The sequence below is a fragment of the Gouania willdenowi genome, chromosome 17, assembly GCF_900634775.1.
Source record: "Gouania willdenowi chromosome 17, fGouWil2.1, whole genome shotgun sequence".
NCBI lineage: Eukaryota > Metazoa > Chordata > Actinopteri > Blenniiformes > Gobiesocidae > Gouania > Gouania willdenowi.
In genome coordinates, this window is record NC_041060.1 from 14,109,133 (window position 1) to 14,132,797 (window position 23,665).

The 23,665-nt window shown below is 37.1% G+C and overlaps 1 protein-coding gene across 2 annotated transcripts; it reads right to left on the reverse strand.

The window, feature by feature from the left end:
• Positions 1-1,788: 1,788 nt before the first annotated feature.
• Positions 1,789-22,298, reverse strand: gpbp1l1 (GC-rich promoter binding protein 1-like 1). Of its 2 annotated transcripts, XM_028473251.1 has the most exons (13): positions 22,045-22,298; positions 17,818-19,129; positions 16,877-16,991; positions 14,034-14,163; positions 12,967-13,032; positions 11,721-12,055; positions 9,202-9,277; positions 8,895-9,091; positions 7,428-7,562; positions 6,480-6,635; positions 3,963-4,087; positions 2,527-2,629; positions 1,789-2,427 (listed from the first exon to the last, which is right to left on the reverse strand). In XM_028473251.1, the coding sequence occupies exons 3-13, from the start codon at positions 16,934-16,936 to the stop codon at positions 2,254-2,256; spliced, it is 1,557 nt and encodes a 518-aa protein (XP_028329052.1). In that variant the 5' UTR covers positions 16,937-16,991; positions 17,818-19,129; positions 22,045-22,298; the 3' UTR covers positions 1,789-2,253. The 2 variants fall into 2 exon arrangements, with proteins under 2 accessions (XP_028329052.1, XP_028329053.1); XM_028473252.1 differs by lacking the exon at positions 12,967-13,032 and having other exon boundaries at positions 22,045-22,297.
• Positions 22,299-23,665: the final 1,367 nt, after the last annotated feature.

The following is a 23,665-nucleotide window of genomic DNA, read 5'->3' on the forward strand; positions in this document are numbered from 1 at the left end:
GCCTCATATTTTCCCACTCGCGTGCAAATGGGCTACAGAGCTAGCATGGCTAAAAGCTCACTAACCCACACCTAACCATTGTGTGATTGTGCAGCAGCACCTTTTAGGATCTGAAAAGCTCTCAGATCCTGACCTCTGACCTGTCTCTGCCTTCCTGGCCATACTAACTATTCATTTAGTTAGTTAACTAAACCTAACACCCCTAAACTTTTATTTTATTTTATTTTATTTTATTTTATTTTATTTTATTTTTTATTTTATTATATTTTATTTTATTTTATTTTTTATTTTATTTTATTTTATTTTATTTTATTTTATTTTATTTTATTTTGGGTGAGTGTTTTTCCCCCCCACCCCTTTTTTTTCTGTCCAGGTACCAGCTAAAGCCTACCAGGTACCAGGTACCAGCTAAAGCCTCAGTAGTGGGATCGCGCCTGTGTTCAGGTACCAGCCAATCCCAAGAGTTCTGTTTCGGTGTTTTTCCCCCTCTTCTGTTCAGGTACCTTCCGATCCCAAGAGAGGTTGCCAGGTGTGTGGAGACTACCCTTCCTCAGACAACAACCAATCATCTACAACGCCGACCGAAATGAACGACCCACACGGCAGTGAAGGTCGCGGAGCAGGCAACATGGATCCAAGATGATTGCCGACACCAGCTGATGCTGAGACGGAGGCTGACCGAACAATGAAGGGGGAACCGACAAGGCCACTGAGACACACACAAGAAAACGCTCTAGAACAAGGGCCTAGCTTTGTTTATAAGCCACACCAAATGCTCATAGCTAGGTTGAGGGAGGACAACGTCACACCTAGCTGCAGGAATACAGTCATAAACCCTTCTGCTACGATTGAGGAAAATACTCAAGGTTCTTCACTCATGATGCTATTGGTTACCCCAGTTACCACTGAACTCAGCCGATGAAGACGAGTGATGTCCTTGATGCAAATGATGATTTTTGCTTATCTAGATGTAATAAAGGATGATTTTTGATGATTCATGCCATTGATAATAATGATGAAGTTTTTTTTAAGGTTTATTTCCACATTTTTCTTGATATGTCTATATCCGTGCCTCACAAAAGAAGAATATATCCAATGTATGACAATAACGATGCTAATGGTTAACCCTGACAGACAGCAAAGGTGGAATATAATAATTTTGTTTCTTGATTTGGTCGTTGAGGCGACCAAAAGTGGGGAATGTCATGGCAAATTTTATATTCATCATCATATCCTCAAATGTATGTTCATGTGTACAATTTGTCATGTTTTAATACATGACGACTCCATTAATCTTTACACTTTTGAACAGCTGAATCATGATTAAACAGTACAGATCGTATTATTCTCAGTGCAGCACAGTCTCTGCCAAGGACATACACTGACGTACACACTTATCAAGACAGATAAAGACTGGAGCCAAACCTTCTCATAACATCTTCATCATCCTCCAACATTGCCACTATGGGCATCTGACTCCCTCCCTTTTGTCTCTCACTGTTGGGACCTTTTCTTATCTGTATAAAAAGCTTAAGCTTTGAAACTGTTGGGGCGGGGCGCGGCACTTCCTTTGGACGTCCGCCTGGACGGACGCTAATTTTGTTTCACTTTGTTCCACTTTGTATTCTTTTATTTAGTTTAGAATAAAATCATTTTTATTTAAATCATCAATGCTTCTCCTGGATTCTATCATTCAACCAGAGCAATGAATCATGTCTCAAATGAGGTAAACCGTAAATTCTGCCGTAACAATTCTTTAATTTTACAGAAAGAACCACAGGAGCCACATTCATATTGAAACATATCAGCTTGTCAGGAACCAATTTTTATTAATATCATTAATAATGTGTCATCAGCATCATCAATGAAATGAGTTAGTCTGTTTAAAGCAGAATCAAGTGTGCATTCATTGCCCTTCTTTTCTTGATGAACACTTCAGTTCCACAAAGCGAGGAAGAGAAAGGAAGGGGGTGAGGGTCTGAGGAGGCGAGAGCTGCAGTGAAGGAGGAATCGCAGGGAAAACGACGTCTGGCAGAACAGGAACCTCCCCCTTCACTGGGATATGATTGGTTTTTCCCTTGTGCAAGAATGACAACAAAAAAATGAATCAAAAAGAACAAAAAGAACCTTAAAACGGTGCTCTAAAAACAAAGAGTAGAGTGGAGGAAGGGCTGCTGCTTGTTTTGGATATGGTATTGGCTGTTGTGTTGTTGGTTTTCTCTTTTGTTGTTGTTGATGTTCCGTAAAGCCACGTTAGGATTTGATGCAGTCATCGTCATCGTCAGAGGTCTGGCTGCTGCTACTGGTTTCGGACTCGGAGCCCTCCTCCACGTGTGCCTCCGCCACACTCCTCCAGGGGGTGAAGTGGAGGGTCACGCCCCTCGTCTTTGGAAGGACGCCATTCCCCTGCACACCGTTTCTCTTAAGCTGGGACGGGGAATACAGATGTTCATGTTTTCTGTCAGACTGCAGCCAGTTTAGGGAAATGAGTTCATCTATTTCCTGAGCTTTCCTCTGAGGTCTCACCTGTTCAGTTTTAGTCTGGAACTCCCTAAGCTCGTCTTCTGTCAGAGGCAGGAAGTTGTCATCGTTCTCTGGATACTCCTGCCAGCCCATGGCCTTCAGTAACCTGACAAAGCAGCAGTTAGTCTGTGCTCGAACTATGCACTACAATCTGAATGAGTACATACTGTCTACTATATACTATTAATATGGTTAGGATTGATTGATGTCTATTTCGAACATGTAAAATGATAACTGATCAGATAAGTTAATTTGTTTTTAAATTAATTACAACAGCAGAATATATCATTGATTTGATCCACAAACACTTAAATCTCTCAATTTACATGTGGAAAAAGGAAAAATTAAAATCAGTATGATGACCGTTCCCACTGAAGTAAATCTTCAAGTTTCCCATGATGCATTTTGAACTTAGAACAAAAACCTGAAGCACACAGAGGCAAAATATCTCTGTTGATTTGCCACTTTTGAAAGTTCTGAAAGCATTTTAAAGCTGCAGTATGTAGAATCCTGCTCTCACTGACACCAGTGTCACGGGGCTCCGCGATGACAGAAAGCGGTCCGTGACTTTATTCTGTTGCTTCTCCACCTCAGTCTGCCTTTTTCCGCTTGATTTGCCGTGTAACTGTTGTGCCTAATGCTGCGATGGGGAATTCTGCTTGAATGTCTGCCATTGCACTTGGTACGTGAACGACTTCAGTACGTGACTTCAGTCCAGCAGCCAATAGTAACGCCAAAAACAGCCCATGAAGCACACGTGTTTGTAGAAAGATCTCTGATAGGCTGACATCCAGCGTCACGCTCCCAGATTTATAAACCTCTTATACAAAGCCAGGAGAAGAGATTCACTGTCCACTTAGAACACTTTGGATAACAATATTCTCAAAGATGATGATGGATTTTTGACCAAATGAGGCCAAAAAAACAAAAATTTGCATACTGCAGCTTTAAGTGAGAACATGAAAGTAGAGTATGGTCATTGGTCATTTGATCCATAAAACTTGCAGAAACATTTCATTCCGACATTTCGGAAGATCCACCATTGTGCTACTGACAAAACTTCTGGCTAACTTCAAAACAAGAGCCCTATTTACAAAAGCATTAAAAAATAATGGAAGACAAGAAGAGATGATTTTATTTTGAAAAGGGAATGTTTGATTTTCAGCTTGAAGCCGGTCCCAGGACCATTTTATGTTCCGCTCACAATGCATCATGGGGCGGGTGAGTATGAGTAGTGTGCCCACCGTGCATACTTAAAAAAATGTCCCGATATTGTATATATCCAGGTATTTCTCGCATACTTTCCATACTATCTGTAGTGAATGCACTACATACTAATTTTGACGTCAGACTTAGTATGAGCAGTACGTCAGTGTGTGATTTTGAACACGGCCCTAGTCCGCGCCTAGTGAACTGTGTGAGGGTGAGTAACGTCTTACCTATGCTCCGCCTCCAGGGAACTCGACAGGTGTTCAGTGTCAGAGTCACTGAGGGAGTAGGACAGACCGTTTTCGTGGCATACTTCCTCATTGTAGGCTTTGGGCTCTGGGGTGTTGCTTTCACCCTGAGGATAAGACACACAATCAGCTGAGCAGTGATGGAAAAGAAAGCTCAAAAACCACAAGAAAACAGAAAAAACTTAAATCTAATTTAAAAATACGGATTTTTTTTAACTTCTTAATAGAGGTGGGATTTGATTAAAAAGACTTAATCTAATTAGAGACAGAGATATTTGACACGAGAAACAATGTTTTTCCAATTTAAATGGATTTTGGTTTATGATTAAATCAATGAAAACAATACATTTAACTTAGACAACAAAAAAGTGTTTATTATTTCCATCACTGAATGCTAACAATGTGCATTATGAATAAATATTATGATTGCGTTGTTCACAGAACACAAACTTGAATCTAAGTACGCTATATTCATGCTTTTCAGGATTTTTTGTAAACTTTAGAAAACAAATGTGTTTTTGTGTATCAAAATTAAAAACAGAACTTAGTGCAGAAGTGAAAACTGAACAACGCAAAAATAGTTACAATATCTGTGACATGAAATAAACAGAGCAACTGATGAAGCTGATTCATTTAGTTTGAAATTGTCTTTTTACAGCAGTTGATAAGTTGGGTCAGATCAATGCCATCTGTAGCACTGCTTCAAGCCCCGCCCACATCCTCTACTAACGAGAGTGGTGGACTGTCCACTACATTCATTTATCCACTGACTTTGGTCATTTATTACTCATGGACTTCTTCATTTTGGCTCTGAACCCTGTGATCCCTGGCCATGCTGCCTACCTGGTCTAGTGCAGTGGTTCTCAAACCTTTTTGACTCATGTACCCCCAGTTATTTCTGAAACCATGTACCCCCTTTGTCCGCCTATAACATTTTACACAGTATTCTGAGAAAAAAACAACTTAGAGCATAAAAAAGAAATGAATGAGTGATAGACATTGTGTAAATGAGTGGAATTAAACTGTATTTAGTGCCTCCTGATTATAGATTTATTTCTGTAGTTTTTATAATTTTTGGTCATTTCCATTCTGATGTGGAACCAAGACTGACCTGTATCAGTTGATGTTCTCATCAAGATAATTTCTATCATCATTTTGTGTGTTTTTGTTGTTTTTTGTCTGTTCTTTTTATTATTCAGTATATTTCTTATTTTTTGTGTTTTTGTCATCATTTTGTGTGTTGTTGATATCTTTTAAATTATTCTCTCCCAGTGTGTGTGTTTTCTACAGAGCCCTGGAGGTGACATGGATTAACAAAAAAAAATAAATTATCTCACACTACGACTTATTCACTATATAATAAATAAAATCCAATGTATTATTATCCACCAGTATCCGTCAAGTTACCCGTAGTATACTAAAACTAAAGTATCTTCTTTACCTGTCCATCACTAACGTTAAAGATGTGCCGACTAGCAAGCAAATCCGTAATATCTTCATTTGTTTTTTGATTTTTACTTAAAAATCAAGTTAAAATATAAACATCCAGCACTGTGGATTATGTCATTGTGATGAACTCTGATCCGCTCCATCTCTGTAACTTTTTTTTTTTATCCATGTCACCTTCAGGGTGTCGTAGTTTTTTATGTTGTTTTGTATGTTTCTCTGTTATTTTTGTGTATTTTGTAATGATCTTGTGTATCTTTCTCTCATTTAGTTTGTTGCTGATGATAGTAAGTTTTTCACTCTTAGTGTGTGTGTTCTTGTTGTCATTTCGTGTATTTTGTCATCTGTTCTTTTTATGATTCAGTATATTTTTCTCTTATTCTGTACATTTTTGTTTTGTGAGTTGCTGGTAATCTAGTATGATTATCATTTCTAACTAAAAATAAACATGAAATCCCATATTTTCAATGCTTTCGTTTGTTAATTTTCCCCTCCCTCCCTCTCTTTCCCTGTCTCTAAAGTACCCCCTGTTGTGCCACTGTATACCCCTATGGGTACACGTACCCCCATTTGAGAAACTCTGGTCTAGTGTAACGTCTGAAGCACTGTTATCCGTGCTAGCTGCTACATGTTTAGCATCGAGGTGAAAAAGCTCCGCTGGAAGGCTGGAGTAGCAACAAATGAGCCACACAACAGGGCTTTTGTTTTCCATCCATTGTTTTTTTTTTTTAAACTAAAATTAACACCCATGCTGAAGCACGACAACTCCTCAGGCGCATCAGTATTATTGATATAGTGGGAACTCGTGCAATGAGAAAGGTTCCGCGCTGTTTGGAGTACAAAACAAAGAGATCAATTTTTTTAAGTGTGTTTTTTTTCTCTAATTAATTAATCCCAATTAACGCATTCAAGTCTTAGCCTTTCTTCCTAAAGCACATTAAAAAAAAAAGAGTTGCTTTGTTTGAGTGTCCATTCCACTTTTCATTTCTTACATTAATCTGTGCCTTTGTTTTTACACTGAGTGAAAACCTGTGCAACAAATCAGAGCGCTACCTCTCCAGATGTTCCTGGGCTGCTGCTCGTCGTCAGCTCGCCTGTGCCCTCGTCCTTCAGGGTTCGCAGGAACTCGCTTTTGCGATCCGGACCACGACGCATCAGCTTCAGCCTTGATGGAGCGATGTCTATGGGAGGGGTTGTGCTGGAGGGATGCTGCAGGAAGAACACAACAATAAACATCTCGTTTCTCCTCAACAAAGACAGCAGAGCAGAAATCTTTGGAGCCACTAATTTAAACCCAAACACGTGCATGTGCTTGTCATGCAGGGTTGGGGTCTATAACATTTTTTAATTATCCATTTTCAATTACAACTCAATTACAAATATGGTGACAGGCCTTTCCCCCAATTGCATTTAAAATCACAATTATTATTTCTCCCCAGAAAGTCAATTCCAATTACATTCTCAATTACTAAAGTTAAAATTCAATTAATCACAATTACTGAGCCTGAAATAAATAACTTAATAAATGTAACTTTCCTGTAACGAATCAGTTTTGACCCATGTTTTAAATAAAATACAAACATCTAATTATTTTTTTATCTCTAGGTTACTTTGTTAGATTGGTTTTAATATTTTTTGGTATTGGGGGTCTGAGCCTTTTTTCGGTCAGTATACCCCTCGATTTAAATTTTTTTTAAATAATACAATGATGCTCAAGAGAACCGACAGGTAGTGAGAAAAGTTGATATGAAACATATTTTACTAATTGTTAACTACGTATGTGTAAACCATAGAACTGTAACATGGTTCCACCGTTTTGCGTTTAATTAAGTTGTAAATTAATTTTTTATAGAACTTCGATGACAATTACATTTACAAAGTCAACTATCTGAACTCAATCACAACAGTAACCATTTTTTCCAATTTCAATCATAATTCTAATTGATAATTAATCACGGATTATAAGTGACCCCAACCCTGGTGTCATGTGCTGCTCCTCACCTCTTTCGAGGTGTTGTGCAGCGGCGCACTGACGGGGGTGCTGGGTTTGGCTGCAGAGACGGCGCTGGTGAAGACTGAATCTCGGCCTGGCATGTGAAGACCAGACTTGGCGATCTCTCGACCACTCGGTTTCCACTGCAGACACGCAAACACCAAAGGCATGAAAAAGGAGGGTCTGGAGGGATAATCCCCCAGAGAAATATTTAGATTTTCTAACACATAAATGACTCAATTTTGAACACACTGAAGAGTAAACGAAGGCAAAAAACACTATTTTCTTCAAGCAGAAAAACATTTCTTCACACCACTCAAGTTCTGGTTTGTGAAAAATATATATGAATATATGAAGAATTTTCACTTCAACACCACTGCTGCTGAGCTACTGGTTTTATAGTGCTTTTAACAGTTTCCATCATGTGCCTCGCCTCTTTCCTCTTTAAGTCTGGTCAAGCCTCTCAAGCTTTCTTTGTTGATCCATGAGCCTTTTACCAGCCATCCTTTCTTTCTCCACTGCTTTTGCTTTGTTCTGAGCTACAATGGTGGATGGCTGTCTTTAGCATTTCATTGTAGGGTAAAATAACTGGCAAACTCTAACAGGACTTACCCATTACTATTTATTTATTTTTTTTACAAATTCTGTTTTCCACAATATTATTATTATTTTTTTTCCGTTCTGGGGGGATTTTCAGTAGAAATATCTAAAATGTTTTCCCCCCAGAAAATATTGATTTTCAACTCCTTTGAGGAAACAAAACTCTACTGACATGGATTATTCTAAAAGCTGCTTTTAAATTATTTAGAATATGTCATATAAAGACATGAGAACAGCATTAATGACACCCAATTTCCCCCTCAGGGATCAATAGTTTACTGAATCTGAGCAGGTTTATTGATTAAGTTTTGATCAACTTAAATGAGGGCCATTTGATCTATAAGAGTCACGTAAATGGCTTATTTTGAGTTCAAAATGATGAATTTCACCAAAAAGCGACTGATTTGCATGTATGCGCTGCACTGGGTGCTCTAAAAGCAATTCTCAACTGGTGGGTCGGGACCCAAAAGTGGGTCGCGGACCCTTACTGGGTGGGTCGCGGACAGCTGGTCAAAAAATACATAAATACTGAATATCTCTCATATTGGATTTGTCTTATTTTTAAGGAAACTTTTTTGACAGGCACGCTGTGATTTGTATGTTGCACAGGAAAATATATAGATTTACGTTTAGAAAAAATAAAAAAATAAATAAAAATAATATATATATGTGTGTGTTTTCAACAGCTATGTTTGAAAAACTGCATTTGGTTGGTTGAAATTTAAGAAAAAAAAAAAAAAAAGTGGGTCGCGATTTAATGACTATGGCAAAATGTGGGTCTCAGGGGGAGACTAGTTGAGAAACGCTGCTATAAAACAAACTCCTGCATTTTTTTTGCCGAATAAAAGGTTTTTCTCTGGAATAGTGTGCCGTACTTTGGTGGGGGCCACAGCAGGTTTTGGGACCAGGTTCTTATACACACTGGAGCCTGTGATGGGGGTCTTGCTGCCGTTGGTTGGCAAGGTGCCAGCAGTAGCAAACCCTGCAGAGAAAGCCGCGCTGGGGTCCTCCTTGGACACTTTCTTGATAACCAGCATCTTGGAGACCATCTGTTTGCCACTGGGGGGATTTTCTGGACATCAAACATGACATTAGAGGAAAGCAGGAGCAGCAAAAAAATGATTTTTTTTTTTTTTCACACTAAAAGAATGAACTACAGTCTGCACCGAGGACTCGTCTTACCCCAAACTCCAGCATTGGGAGCCACTGCTCGCACCAGATTTCCAGGCTTTCCAGTTGTTTCAGGATTGAGGGAAGGCTAAAGACAACACACAGCATTGTATGTTGGGTTTTAAAATAATATTCATACAACTGTGTAAAGGTTGCTCTAATAATAAACCAGTGATTCCCAACCTTTTTCTTGTCGCGATCCCATTTTTATTATCACAAATTCCTAGCGACCCCCGAGACAATTTTTCTCTAGAATTAGTTTTCAATCATGTTTGTTATGCTGCGTTACAGAGTAGTTGGTTCAGATATTTCTATACTGCATTTTATTTGAGCTACATTTATATTTGAGAAAGTCTAAGTTTAGAATACTTGTGTGTAGTAAAAACAAAACTGTATTAATAATAATAATAATAATAATAATAATAATAAAAAGAAATAAAAAATACTGTTAAGAGTAATCTTTTTTTTTAATTTTTTTAAATCAATTACTAGACATTTTAGGTGACCCCATTTTAATTCCTGGCGACCCCACATGGGGTCACATCCCCAAGGTTGAAAAGCACTGAAATAAACCTTTCAAGTTTGAGAAATGAGAGCTATTCAACACAAATATCTTGCAGAATGTCTGACATTCCATTAGTTTGTTTTCTGTATTGGACAATTATGGCTCAACAAATGCATTAAGTTGAAACCACTGCAGGAAAGACAGATCTGCTGATAATCTGTTTCTGCCTGTGGATGTGGGACCAGCGGGCTTGCACGTGTCCTGCAAACATCCTAAAACCAGCTCAGTCCTAAAGTGCCTTTCTGCAGCATGTTTCAGCATGCATTGCCATGAATCGGACAATACGATATGCATGTCATGATGCAATATATTCTGACACTAAATAATAGGATATACAAACAGAATACAAACTTGTGAGAACAAGTAAATGGTAACTAACTGTAGTTCAAGTACCAATATAAAAAACAAGTGGTATTGATATCAAACTGTCAAATTTACATTTTTCAAAAAAAGTTACAACAGATTATAATTAGCTACTAAATTCTTAAATTACAAAAACAACAACACATACATCTATCAAAGTTCCCAGTGTGTTTTATGAAAATAAAGTGCAATCAATTTCCAAGCTAAAATACATTGAGAAGTCCAGTAGTTTAACAAGGTTCACCTACACACAGTGAGCACGCGTTTACGTACTATGCATGTGTTAGTGCAATAAAGGGTTTTTTTCGTTAAAAAACATTATCAAAAAAATTGATTTGGACATTTTTTGTTTCAATATGATCATTGCGCGGTGAAAAAAATATTTTTCTTACATCCTTAACGGACATGCCCATATTTAGGGCAAGGCCTTTGTTTATTATAGTGAACTACATTTTTGTACACATTGTAAAATGTCTGTTTACATTATGGGAAGTGTAGTTTTTCTATTGGCTCTCGGCATGAAGCAACAGTGTGTATCCTCAGGTCGTATATTAGGAGAGGATTAAATATCACCATTCTCACTACCTGCTTCTTCCCTGTGCTGACTCAGCATACATAATTTGCCTAACGGACAGAGCTGTTGTAACCAGCAGAAACGATGTTGTGTAATTAGGTGTTGGAAATCCACAAATATGGTTAGCAACTATGATGAAAGCTGCGTGAAAGAATATCTGTTCATTGACGGGTTGATGCGCCGAGGATCAGCAGCTGACGTAAATAAAAGTTAACAGCTCAACATTTAGTCACAAAGAAGTAAGAAAGGAACAATCTGGTGGGGCTGCAGTTAGTGCCATGACACCCGCCATGTAAGCAGAAACCTAGTAGTGCTCTGAACAAGTACGTTTACACACTGCATTGAGACTTTCTGTGACAAAATGCTGTCACAACCGCGTCAGATTTCAGATATAACTTTGTCTTGGTGCCCATTAGCTTAGCCTGCCTTGTATAGCAGCTTGCCTTGAAGCGGTCCTCGCATATCACCGAGTTTTGTCCAAAAGGAAACATTGTGTGTATCCCGTACCGATATTATCAAACATCTGGTTAACTCTGACTGTGCGTGGTTATTTGGCTTAGAGACGCTAACTAAATGTTTCTGTGGGGGTTTTCTCTTGTTGTTACTGCAACCATTAGCTTTACACAACCATTTTTCAAAAATTGTAGGGCAACAAAACACTGTTGCCTAGCAACAGCTAACAGGAATCAATGAACGTGCGTCATTACCTGTGCAAAATGGCGACTCCATAGTTTAATGCCCAACGGTATAAAATTGTTCTAAAAAGTCCTTTCAATGTTTTCTTTTTTTTTTTTTTTACATTTTTTAATTAAAAGGTGCACATATTTTGTTTATTGGTAATGCATTAAAAAAACTTTTTGTTATATACATTTTCACTATAGGTAACTCAAATTCTGTTTATAAAACTTTAAATGTTGGGGTTGAAATTTTTTTTTATTAACTGACACTCACTGGAGCAGCTTTATCTTTAGTAGCAGGTTTTTTTTTTATCATAGAAGAACAACGACAAGGTCAGGAGCACAAACTTACAAAATCCTCCTCCACAAACTTCAGCTTGTCTTCCTTGCTGTCCTTGCGTTCCTCGTTGGGAAACTTGTCCTGGTACGAGGGGCCCTTACGGGGATGGAAGTTCCCATTGCGCTGCCGGTGCCCACCCTGCCTGTCCCTCTCGCCCCCTCCCCGTTTGGGGTGACGTCCCTGGTGGTGGTGGTGGTGGCCATCTTGGGCGCCACGCGGAGCCCCGTGCCAGCTGGGCGTTTCCTTCCAGCATGAGCCACCTGCCAGCCCGCCATGCCCACCTTTGGAAACTCCAGAGTCCACAGAGTCGTGCCTCAGTAACAGAGAGGGCTGCTGCCATCCGTCACCTACAGGGAGAACCGGTGACAACGTGGAAATGTCATGATGTTGCAACTAAATTAATACCACAGAGAGGGACTACAGTGTCACAGCAGCATCATAAGCTGCAGCAATGGCATTTACATGTAATCAGGCTTTGTCAGTGACATCATCTGATGACTCATGTACAATTAATGATAACGCTGGTGTTCCAGTTCAGGGAGGATATGCTGGTTGGGACAGAGTTCATTTAAATCGAGGAAAGAATTGTTGCTGCTAAAGAGCTTCACTATTTCACTGTTACAACCACATTACAATACACCAATGTTAGTGCTAAATATCTGGTAAGCTGCTGCAGTAATAAAACAATGTCATCAACAAAAAAACAGTTGTTTTTGGATAAAGAAAAACCTTGTTTTTAATTTGGCCAAATTCATGGGGACAGAGCTGTTTCATCATTAGTGATTTCAATCACAAGAAAACACAGACAAAGGCTTGTTAGAGCCCAAGATGTGATGACAACGTGAAATGTGACAAGACCTGAATTGTAATAATTTTTTATTTTTTATATTTTTTTAAATGCAACAAAACCAAGAATGTTACAACTGTATGATTGGTAAGGTTAAAAAGTTAAAACGTTTTACATTATGGGGCAGGGAAAACACGTTTCCCTTAATAGTGTAATATAATTTTAATGCATAAAAAATTCATTACATTTCGAGCTCAGCACTTTTGTTACATTATTGACCAACTTTCACATTTTGGGTTTTATTAAAAACATTTTTTTTTACAACAATTTGGGTCTCGTTACATTTCGGGTCATTGTGCATATCGGGCTCAAACAAGGCTGGACTTTAAAACTAAATTTAAAGCTGGAGTTTTTACAACATCAACCCAGTAATAACAGGAGCTACATTAAGCAAGCCCAGTTAGAGTTTACCTCCAAGAGAAAGTCCAGCTTTGATAACCTTCTTTGCAAGGATTTTGGGATCCAAAGTCTCAAAAGCTGGAGTGTAGAAATAAATCATTAGAAAAACTAAACAACAACTAAAAACTTGCAACTTAACTTGTAACTGTTTGGTTTTAGTTTCCATTGGTGCTGAAGAGACTGCAAAGACTTCTAACAATCCACAACAAATGTTAAAATCATCAGCACAAACTTCACAAAGGAAATCAACTGGCATTTATATTAAACTGGCATCCGGTCACACTTATCTCACTTTACACCAACGATTATTTTAAGTTGAGCACAGTACGTGAAGGGATACAATAAAAATTTTAAGTGTTAGACATCTGATTGTTTTCAATCTCATTAAATTATGGATGCCTGGTTAACAAAGCCAAGTATGTCATCACTTTTGCCCTTTCACCTTCATTTAAGACCAGTGATTCCCAACCAGGGGTAGGCGTACCCCTAGGGGTACAGGAGCACATTTCTGGGGGGTACTCAAAAACATTTATCAAATAGCTTATAAATAGGGAAACGTTCCTATTTAGGCTATTTTTTGGTTAAATTTTCCACAAAATTACAGTACTATTGCTCAATAAAATACTGTCTTTTATTGTATTTATTGAAACACAGTTAACTTATGCTTATTTAATCATACTTCTGACAATAGGAGACAGTTAGCTATATTTACAAAGGAGACAGTACTTACTTACTACTGAAGTAATCACATGAAAGTTTTCTTTTTTTAAATAAATGTATTATTTTGAGCATGTGGATTAAGCCTTGGGGAATAATGTTCGTCCGTTGAAACACAAATAAAACAATGCAGAAGGTACTTATGATATGAAGAGGAGGTACACATGATTTTACAAAAACTCAAATGGGTACTCAGGACAAAAAAGGTTTGGGTACCATTGATTCACACAAAAGGAATGAACGGTTTTCATGTGTTAGATCTTTAGGTATTATCCCTGCTGTTTTTCTCTTCGTATGTTGCACAATTCCCAGGCTGTGATTTTTTTAAACTTTTAATTTTTTTTAAATAACTGTGCAGTTACCTGCAGGAGGACGCAGGGACCCGTTGTTGAAGAAGCCATCGGAGGAGTTGTGGCGGCGGCGGCTCACGGCGTTTCGTGTGTCTCGGTGGTGTTGGGGCTCACCTTGTTTGTCAAGGTGGGCAGCAGGGGACTGGAGGAAGGAGACGTTGGTTAGAGTAGGAACACAATCACCATAAATCAAAGCAAACCGTACACAAACTTCATCCATTATCTCCATATTTGTGTCACACAAAGCACTTAACTATATGTAATTTTAGGAGAGCATTAGTATTTAACAGAGCATATTTTTATTTATTAATGTCAATTACATTTATGTCTTAAATTATCCATGTTCAATTACGGTGACCTGCATTTTTTCTCAATTACAAATAAATTCCAATTGTTATTTTTGCACCTGAAAGTCAATTTTTACTAATTTTTATTTAAATAATGTTGTGATGATTGCATGTGTTTTTGTATAGTGTCATTTTAGCATCTTTGTAAAAACCCAACTACGGACATGTTGAAATTTAGCAATAGCTATAAACTCTTTGTACAAAACATCAGTTATATTCCCAGTACTTTTACTCCATAAAATTATACTGTCCCTATTAAAAAAAAATGTAATAGACATTTTTTAATAGAATTTTCATAGTCATTACAATTACAGTTACAATGGCAACATAGTTTATACAATTTAAATTATTACAACATAATCGTTATTAATGATCAAATATGTTGATTGCAATTATAACTGATCCCAACCCTGTTAATGTCAAATATTTTTAATAATACACAAGAACTGCCGTGTCTGGTTTAACCCCAGTGGTAATGTAACCCACACCCCAGTTTAAACATAACTACTTAACAGTTTGAAGGGGAAGCATGAACAATTTTATCTCAAATCGTATTTAAAAAATAGTCATTTCAGGTAAATTGGGATGCTGCCTTGATAGTGAAAACAACAATAAGAATGATCTCACACGGTTGCCATTAGAGTATTATTCAGGGAACAGCATGAAAACAAACATGATGATTAAATGAACTGAATATGCTGACTAAGCAGAGAGACTGCATGTTGCTCCTTTCTATGATTCACTGGGTGATAGACGCCACCCGAGATCCGTATTATACAGGATTGTCATTTCAGCACCAATTTCTGTGAGAAAGCCCAAACAGCAAAGTAACCAATGAAATGTGTACCGCAAGTTGAAAACGCCAACAAATACTGAAAACTGCATTTAATACTAGTAATGCACCAAAATTCCGGCCAACAAAATTTTTTGGCTCAAAAGTGCATTTTTGTTTTTTTGCTAAAACTCTTTTTTCACTAAAAAAAAAAAAAAACACTCAACCGAAACAGGATGTCACAAAGATGCAGGCAAACTCTGCAGTCAGCGCGCGCTCTTGTCTGGAAATGGGCCAACTTGTCCCCGGACTTGCAGAGCGGCTCTATTTCAATACATCTGAGCACTAAAGTGTCTTCTAAGAAAAGTTGACAGAGCATGCAAGTGTTTTATGTTTCTGTGTCACTTAGACACTATAGCTACGTGTCCATGGCAGCGGGACGCACGGCCACGCATCGATAGCATCTGGTTTCAGAGTCTGTTAGCGCATGTTTCTCAGAGATCCTCTGGAATTTATCACGACTGTACTTGGTCCGCGTTATAAAAATCATTACTTGGATGGGATTCAAATTAAACCAGCGCGCACAAGAAATGATCTGCGCTGCAATAAAACACACGGAGTTCTGTATGCGTGTCCAAGAACACGCTTGGATAATAAATAAAGATAAAAAGCTGTTTTTCTATCAAGAACTTCAATGCTGCACTTTGAGTTTTGTTTTTATGAGCGAACATTAAATAATTTGATTCTTTTTCAGCAGCCCAGTCAGTTATAGGCATGTACAATATTATTTGATGCATGAGTGGGGTCAAGTTAAACGTCAGCGCTGAATAAATATTTTCATGTTTATTCTTCAAAGCATTAATATTAATTCATACAATTGCAATGTTTCAGTTAGTACACATTCAGAGCCATAAATGCAATGGGACTCATAATTTGAATAATAATTCATTTTGGTGTTTCGGCTTTGGTTTTCTCATTTTCAGTTTCAGCCAAGAACAGAAACTATACTTTCTCAGACAGTAAGGCTGGGCAATATCTAAATTTAAGTATGATATTTTCTCATATGTGATATAAAATAACACAATATTGTTTTTTATCAATACAGCTTTAATTTACAACTAATCCTCTTCCCTGTCTGTCTCACAACATGTGCAGAGACAACACAGCTGAGAAGAAATAAATGAGCAACAATCTGAACAATGACTTAGTGATTTGGATGTTAATCATTTGATGTTTAAAACAAAAAAAATGTAATTAATTGTATTTCATACCATTTGGTACTTGTAAAGGTGATATTTGTAATTAGTGATAATGTGATGTATATAAAATTGTTTAGTATGGGGATGGATCATCATGACATGCAAATCAAGAATCATATCGTCAGATTCATGGCAATAAACATGCACATCCCTAAAAAAACCCTCAAACCAAATTTTGGAAATTCGGAGGTGATTTTTAGTTCATACCTCTAATCTCACTCTCTCAGCTTTGTTAGATACAATGTACAGTTCCAAGATGACAGGGCAAAATCAACTCTGACTTAATTACAATAACCAACAGCCACATAATATACATTAAGTGGCCATCATTACTTCTTAATATTTCCCACGAGCAACCCAGTGGTCGCTCATGTGCACAAACATTTAGGAAAACATTGAACAAGCTGCTTTGGTCTAGTCTGGTCTGGTCTGGTCAGGTCACTTCACACACACACACACACACACACACATACATACCTTGGCAGGCTGGGGTGTGGAGAAGTTAAGCCAGGCAGGGACAAAGTCATGCTGCGCCATTTAGGTCCAGTGTTTCCGGTCAGTGGATCGAGGCATCAAACCTCATGGCCAGGATCTGATGAAAGAAAAAGCAACAGCTTTAATCCCAGTAACACGTAGGCCTATATTAGGTTTTAAGAAAACTATTGCACAGAATACAAAAGGAAGTCAATGTTTTAGTTGTTTCACATGTCTGAAATGTTAATTAAATGGGCAACTGGTGGCCTGAGGGCCGCGTCTAATTTTATGCGGCCCCCAAACTGAAACGTTCAAAATGACAAAAAAATACACAAGACAAAAGCAAGAATATACTAAAAATACAAAAATTACAACATCACAGAAAAATATAGTAAGACAAGAAAAACATAGAAAATACTAAAAAACAAACAAAAAACAACATATGATAAAACAAAACAACAAAAAACAACATATGATAAAACAAAACAACAAAAATACACAAAATGACTCAAAAAATATAGAAAATTACAAGAAAAACACAAAAAATTACTTTGCAAACCCACAATGCTAATAAACAAGCAAAACAACAATAGAAATACAGGAAAATTACTCAAAAAACACAAAATGACAACACAAATACACAATACAACTAAAAAAACAAACATTTTACAGGAAAAAAACACAAAACGACAACAGAATTGTACAAAATTCCTCATAACGAGCAAGACAACAACAAATTACTATAAAAACTCTGTTTCTTGTGTTAATGCTCAGATTTGTCATCATTCTAAATGCTGACATGAATGTTGATAAAGTCGCCCTTCGTTCAAACAAACATTTTTGTGGCTCCCTTCTGTGATTGAAGTTGCCCACCTCTGGTATATGTTGTCCTGGGTTACAACCACATATTTTTATTTCATGTTTAGGTGAAGCAGTGACATTACCCCAGAGTCTGTTGCTCTGAAGTCCTCTGCCTCCTCGATCAGTCCGGCTGGGATCACTTCCTCAAGCCCTTTGGCACTGATCGCAGAGCTAGTGCACCGACAACCTCCTCCGCACTTGCGTCAGGACAGCGCAGCCCCTTTCTCCAGAGGCCGATCCCTTTGGGAAAATTGTGGGAATGATTGGGAAGTCACCAAAGCAGAAAGTGGTGGGATTGCAGAGCAGTGGGCAGTGAGTGAGCAGCAGGTCGAGGCCTAGAAAAGGTCAGATTTCCTTTTGTCCAACCACAATCCAGGCAGCTTCTGTGACACAGTCTTGTCTCCAATTACTCCTGCTTCAATCTTGTTCCAGATTGATTTACTTCAACTGATTCGAGGAATTATTGTCAGAAATTTGCTTTGGAGATTTGATTGAACTTGCTGACGATTGGCAAAATTAGTTTCTGAATTGATCTGATATGTGATTTGTCACAACAGCAAAAAACAAGGAAGACTGTTTCTTTAATATTGTGTGGGATAAAAAAAAAATCTGAGAGCCTTGTTTGCCTTAAAAAAAAAAAAAGACAGCACTGAGTAGAAGTTCCAATCTGACACCAGATGGGGGGAAGAGACCTATATTGTCCCGCCACACTGTGTGCCAGTACGCTTCTTAGTAGGCCCTCCTTTCACCGAATCATCTTAGTATCTGCGTTAAGCATACAGGAAAAAAAAGGTTCTAAGACAGTCTTTTCACTGGCAATGGAGGACGCTAAAATCTACCGCTCACCTCATTAAACTGGTGAAAAAGACTGTCAGTGTGTGGGAAAAAAATGAAGCTCTACAATTCAAAGTCACATGACCATAACGGCGGAGAAGCCCGAGGTTACATTGCCATTTTGTTTTGGTTAGTGAAATAAAGCTGCTGTTGAATGATACATTACATCGCCGGTTATAGCATTATATGATTTACCGTTACATTTAGAGGAGGCCCATTCCCATATCAGCACGTTTCTGGTTGGAAGAGATGCAGGATGTAGCACTGATTTCATTAGATAGGAAAAAAATTTGAGAAAAGAAGAAGAAAAAAAACAAAAAACCTTCAGAGCCAAGTCCTACCGCAACGACTTATATTGTCAAAAAGGAAAATCCTAACAAAAAGTGGATCCGCTTGTTATTTCCTCTTGGGGTAAAGAAGAATTAGGATTGAAAAACAGTACGAATCCAAACTCTGCCAGAAGACAATGATCTCTCTCAGATGTGTCTGACCGTCTCCTCAGCCATGATTTAGTGCAGTTTTGTTGTTTCTTGTAGATTTTGACTCAGAAACAGAAGGGACCTGGAATAAAGAAGAAGAAAAAAGGTCTCAGATAAAAATGAAACAGCAAAACACAAAAGTGTCTATTCAACTGATCATTAATTGAAACAAGACCTATAGATTTGGCTAAATATTTGTATTAGAAGTGGTTCCTAACTTCCTACTACTACTTTTAAGAACTTTATATAGAATGTGTACTTTATACTTAGTAGGGATGTCCCGATACAACTTTTTCACTTCAGATAAGATACCGATATTGCAGTTTTGTGTATCGGCCGATCCCAATATCGATCAGATACAATATCAGCACAAATCATACATACCTTTATTACTTATTTATTTTGTAGTGTAGAACGTTAAAAAAGCATTAGTCAGCAACAGTAGGTTACTTTGTTGGAGTGTTAATCACAGTCACCTATGGATAGAAGTGCTGGAGTGGAAAATTTTATCGGAGAGTTTATATCGGTGATTTTAGATGCAGTCCGATAAAATCCGATATTCGTTTTTTTTGGCTGATATCGGACCGTTATCCGATATCAATAATGTATCGGGACACCTGTAATATTTAGCAATAAAGATTAAACCCTATGACATCAGGAAACAATAATGAATCATGAGTTGCTTTGATTAAAGTTGAAAATAACTGCTATTGCAATAGATAAACAATTCAAGGAGAAACTAAAATTTTAAATAAAAAAGATCGGAGCCTGTCTAAATCTCCTCTCATAATTTTCTTCAATTACATTAATAAGGTTCAGTGTTTTGTTGCCTCCATTTCATCCTGAGAACAGGCTTTTTAGTAGCATTAGTTTATTTATACGGGTGTAAAAATACCATTAACACCATCTTCTTCAGCACTTCTCATCAGGCTGCTGTCTTACTATTAAACAGGCTCCTTGATGTTAGGATGAAAAGCAGAACTACCTCACTTCAAAGCAGCACTACTGTCAAAATCATCTTCATAAATAATTTCAACTGTTTTTGCTTCGCGAAATCGCCGGACAATGAGTTAAACAAGGCCACTACCTCAAAATAAAAATAAAAATCACTGAAATCATGAGTAACTTCCTCAATAAGCAGAGAAGAAATATGTTAAATACTAAGAGTGGAAGGATATCCCACGCAACAAGACCTTGAGATGTATCCTTGAGTCTTATTTACTTTGCTTATTTTGATTTTTATATTCAGTTTGAGACTTTAAAAGCTCACAGAGTTCAAACTTTAAAGTCAAAATTTGTATTTATAAAATTGATGATAAATAAAATAGCAATTTCTTTTTAACTTTTTCAAACATCGTATTGATCTGGTGAACACAACATCTTATATTTTATCATATCGTGAAACAAGTGGAGAATTCCATAAAGGCATTAGTTTTCATACCAGCTTACTTTTTACCCATTGTGATTCTACAGAAGCCTGTAAAATTTTAAATAATCACTATGGCAAGTCATAATTATGAGTTAGTAAAGTCATAAATATGAGAATGAAAGTCAAAATTATGACAGAAAGTCCTCACTACAAGCAAGAAAGTCATTATTGTGATAGAAAGTTATAATTATGAGAAAATCATTTTTTATGTAAAGTCGCAAAGAAACATAAAATGTGACAGAATCATTATTTTCTACACTATGTATCAAGTGTTTAATTCTAACTGAATAACTAGCAAACATATGTTTTGAATGAATTTTATTTAAAAGTGTCATTATGAACGGTAAAGTCCGTGTCAGCTCAGTTTGTATCTCGTAATGACTTTCTATCTCGTAATTATGACTTGCTGTGATGATTTTTTGTTTTTGGCGGAAACGGGCTTCCATAGAATCACACCTGGTGTGAGAAAAAAACAAAACCTAAAACTAAAGTCAGCAATATCTTGCTCCATTGAACGGTGATGCACTTTGCAGCTATTCATTCATTAGAGTATTACATTAGGAAACATAAATAAATACTAATTCAAAGCCATGATTGTGTTGGTTGCATGTAAATCCTACTCACTAACATGAGTCATCATAATGAGATAATCAGGGTCATTCTCTTCACCTGTCAGCCTCAAATGTATTAAACAAGATCAAAGGGGAGCAGCAATAGGTCTCATTAAATACAAAATAAAAAAATATTTACACACTGATAGGAATTTTAGCTTATTCATATTAGTTTCGTTTTTGATAAAACGGTTTGATACATCTAAAAAAAAAAAAAAAAAGTAAAGAAAAAGGAAGAAGAGAAAAATTTACTTATAACACCAACGCGTAGCACTTTGCTGGGTATTAAGTCTGGGACTGCATTCGGTCAAACTTCAAATTAAAAGCTCAAACATCGAGTCTTTAGTCCAATATTGTGACCCAAACAGAAACGTATCTTTTGTGCAGACACAGACTCGTCGTATCCCCATTGAACTGTTACGTAACAACTCCACATTAATGAGTAGAGCTCAGACTATTACACGGCCGCCAAACAATGTCCGCACACAGGACCGCATTTTACGCACCGTGTTGTTCACTCCCATCTGATATTAATGTGTCCGTGAACGCATCAGTACACCAGCTCAGCCGTAGCTGCACGAGACTCTGCAGCACTTATGTTGTAAATCCTGCACTAAAAAACACTACATAAACTAAACAGATACCTTATTTTTGTAGTAGTTGCCAAACAAAGCTGGCATCTTAATTTCCTCAAACTTCACCGACCACTAACTCCACTGAGTTACTTACGGTTCAGGTTAGCGTAGCAACTGTTAGCTCATAGCTGGGCGCTAGGTGGCCCGAGGAAACTGCAACACATTCAAAGCGTCTCGGCACAGACAGATAACTTGCCACTGCACATATGCACACTTTTTAAGCTAACTTTCAATCAAAGAGTGCAAGTGAGCTGCCGTCACTGACAAAACAGTCGAGGTAAACACATCAGGCTTCGTTGTAACACAGTTTCAAAATGGCTACCTTAGCAGCGGCGGCACACATTCATCAGCGTGCTAAGCACTAGCCAGCTAACTTGCAGTTTTTCATGATGAAACCGAGGAGTTATCCCGCACAAAGAAGGCCACAGGGAGAGAATTAATCACAAGTGAGTAGATCCTGCAGACTGCAACGGAATAGCGGCTCCTTTGTGCCCGAAGAACAGCTTTAACCACAGGCCTATCAGTGTTTGTTTGGGTTTTCGATGCGCTGCTTACCACTGGCGCTGCCACTGAGGAACTGCGTTGCCAGACACAGTAGACGATTTCCCGCTCCGTAACGATTTATAATAATAATAATAATAATAATAATAATAAATACTTTAGTAGTGTGCTGTCTATATTTACACAATTTGACATAATGCATTTTGGTTTTACACGTTTTTCTACTGGATAGACTTAGATATAATGTGTTTTACCAACATAGATGAAATAAAAGATCACAAGAACTCACATTATTGTAATTTAGTTGGTTTAATGGGTACTTGTAGTTTTTTTTTTTTTATAGTATATTTCTAAATTAGGAATGTTACTTGTACATTGTACGTTTTAAAAGAAGTAAAGTAATTCGCTACATTTCCACACCCAACCATTACTGAATAAATTATTCTTTTTTCATTTTCAAAATGATCAGCGGACATTGTGAAACTACAAAAAAATGAAATGACCGGACAACAGTCAAATGCATCACGTCATAGTCGATCGATCAGATTATAACATAATGCACCACGTTAAAGTTCATAAATGTAGCTGTACTTAGAGCCTGATAATATATATATATATATATATATATATATATATATAATTTTGGCTTGAATTCATTGGTGTTATTTTGTTTAAATATTTTTTGACAAACCTTTTATTTTATACAGATGCCTTTGTGGAAAATAAATTAAGTTCCAATTGCGTAAGATTTGGTCTCTTCCTTTTTTAGTTTATACATGAGATGTTTACTGTATGCAAGGTAACCGTGTCAATATTTATTACCAAAAATAAATGTGGGGGTTGAAAGTAACTAGTAACTTTTACTTTGAGTACTATTTTAATTGAGCTACTTTTTACTTGTACTTGAGTATTTATGTATGACTTACTTGTACTTTTACTTGAGTGCAATTTCAATCATGTAACAGTAATTAATTTGTGATGTATCACTATCATGATAGTTCCATCACTCAATATACTTATTGATAGGAGTGGGATGATAGGTAAAGTTCACGAGATGAGATATACAATATAAATAAAACAACTTTTTCCTATTTAAAATGGAAAAAAAGTGCCACTCCGCAAATAGAACACAAAAACAGGAACTCATGACTCATGCCAGTAAAAAATTAAAACCAATTTATGACATCATCGGAACATTCTTTAGAAAAATATTGCTAACCTCACATGGACTTTGCATAAAACGAATATAGCATTACCAACCACATTTTAATATTGCAATATCTTGTCATAAGGTCTATTGTCCCACCCTTGTCAATTCATAAGGCATGTGGCTTTTTTTTGTTTTTGTTTTTTTTCCAACAAGTTTTAATACGACTTACGTCAGATTTTGGTAAGGCTAATTAATATTGAAGATAACTTGCATTGTAGAAATTTTTATATTT

Bases quoted from the DNA above. Each gene is read 5' to 3' on its own strand.
- gpbp1l1 (XM_028473251.1), bottom strand. From the start codon at position 16,936: ATGGCGCAGCATGACTTTGTCCCTGCCTGGCTTAACTTCTCCACACCC. The intron at 7,563-8,894 runs GTACGGCACACT...GCGTGTCTGCAG, and splicing joins CTGCTGTGGCCCCCACCAAA to TGGAAACCGAGTGGTCGAGA. The intron at 2,630-3,962 runs GTAAGACGTTAC...CTGCTTTGTCAG, and splicing joins TCCCTGGAGGCGGAGCATAG to GTTACTGAAGGCCATGGGCT.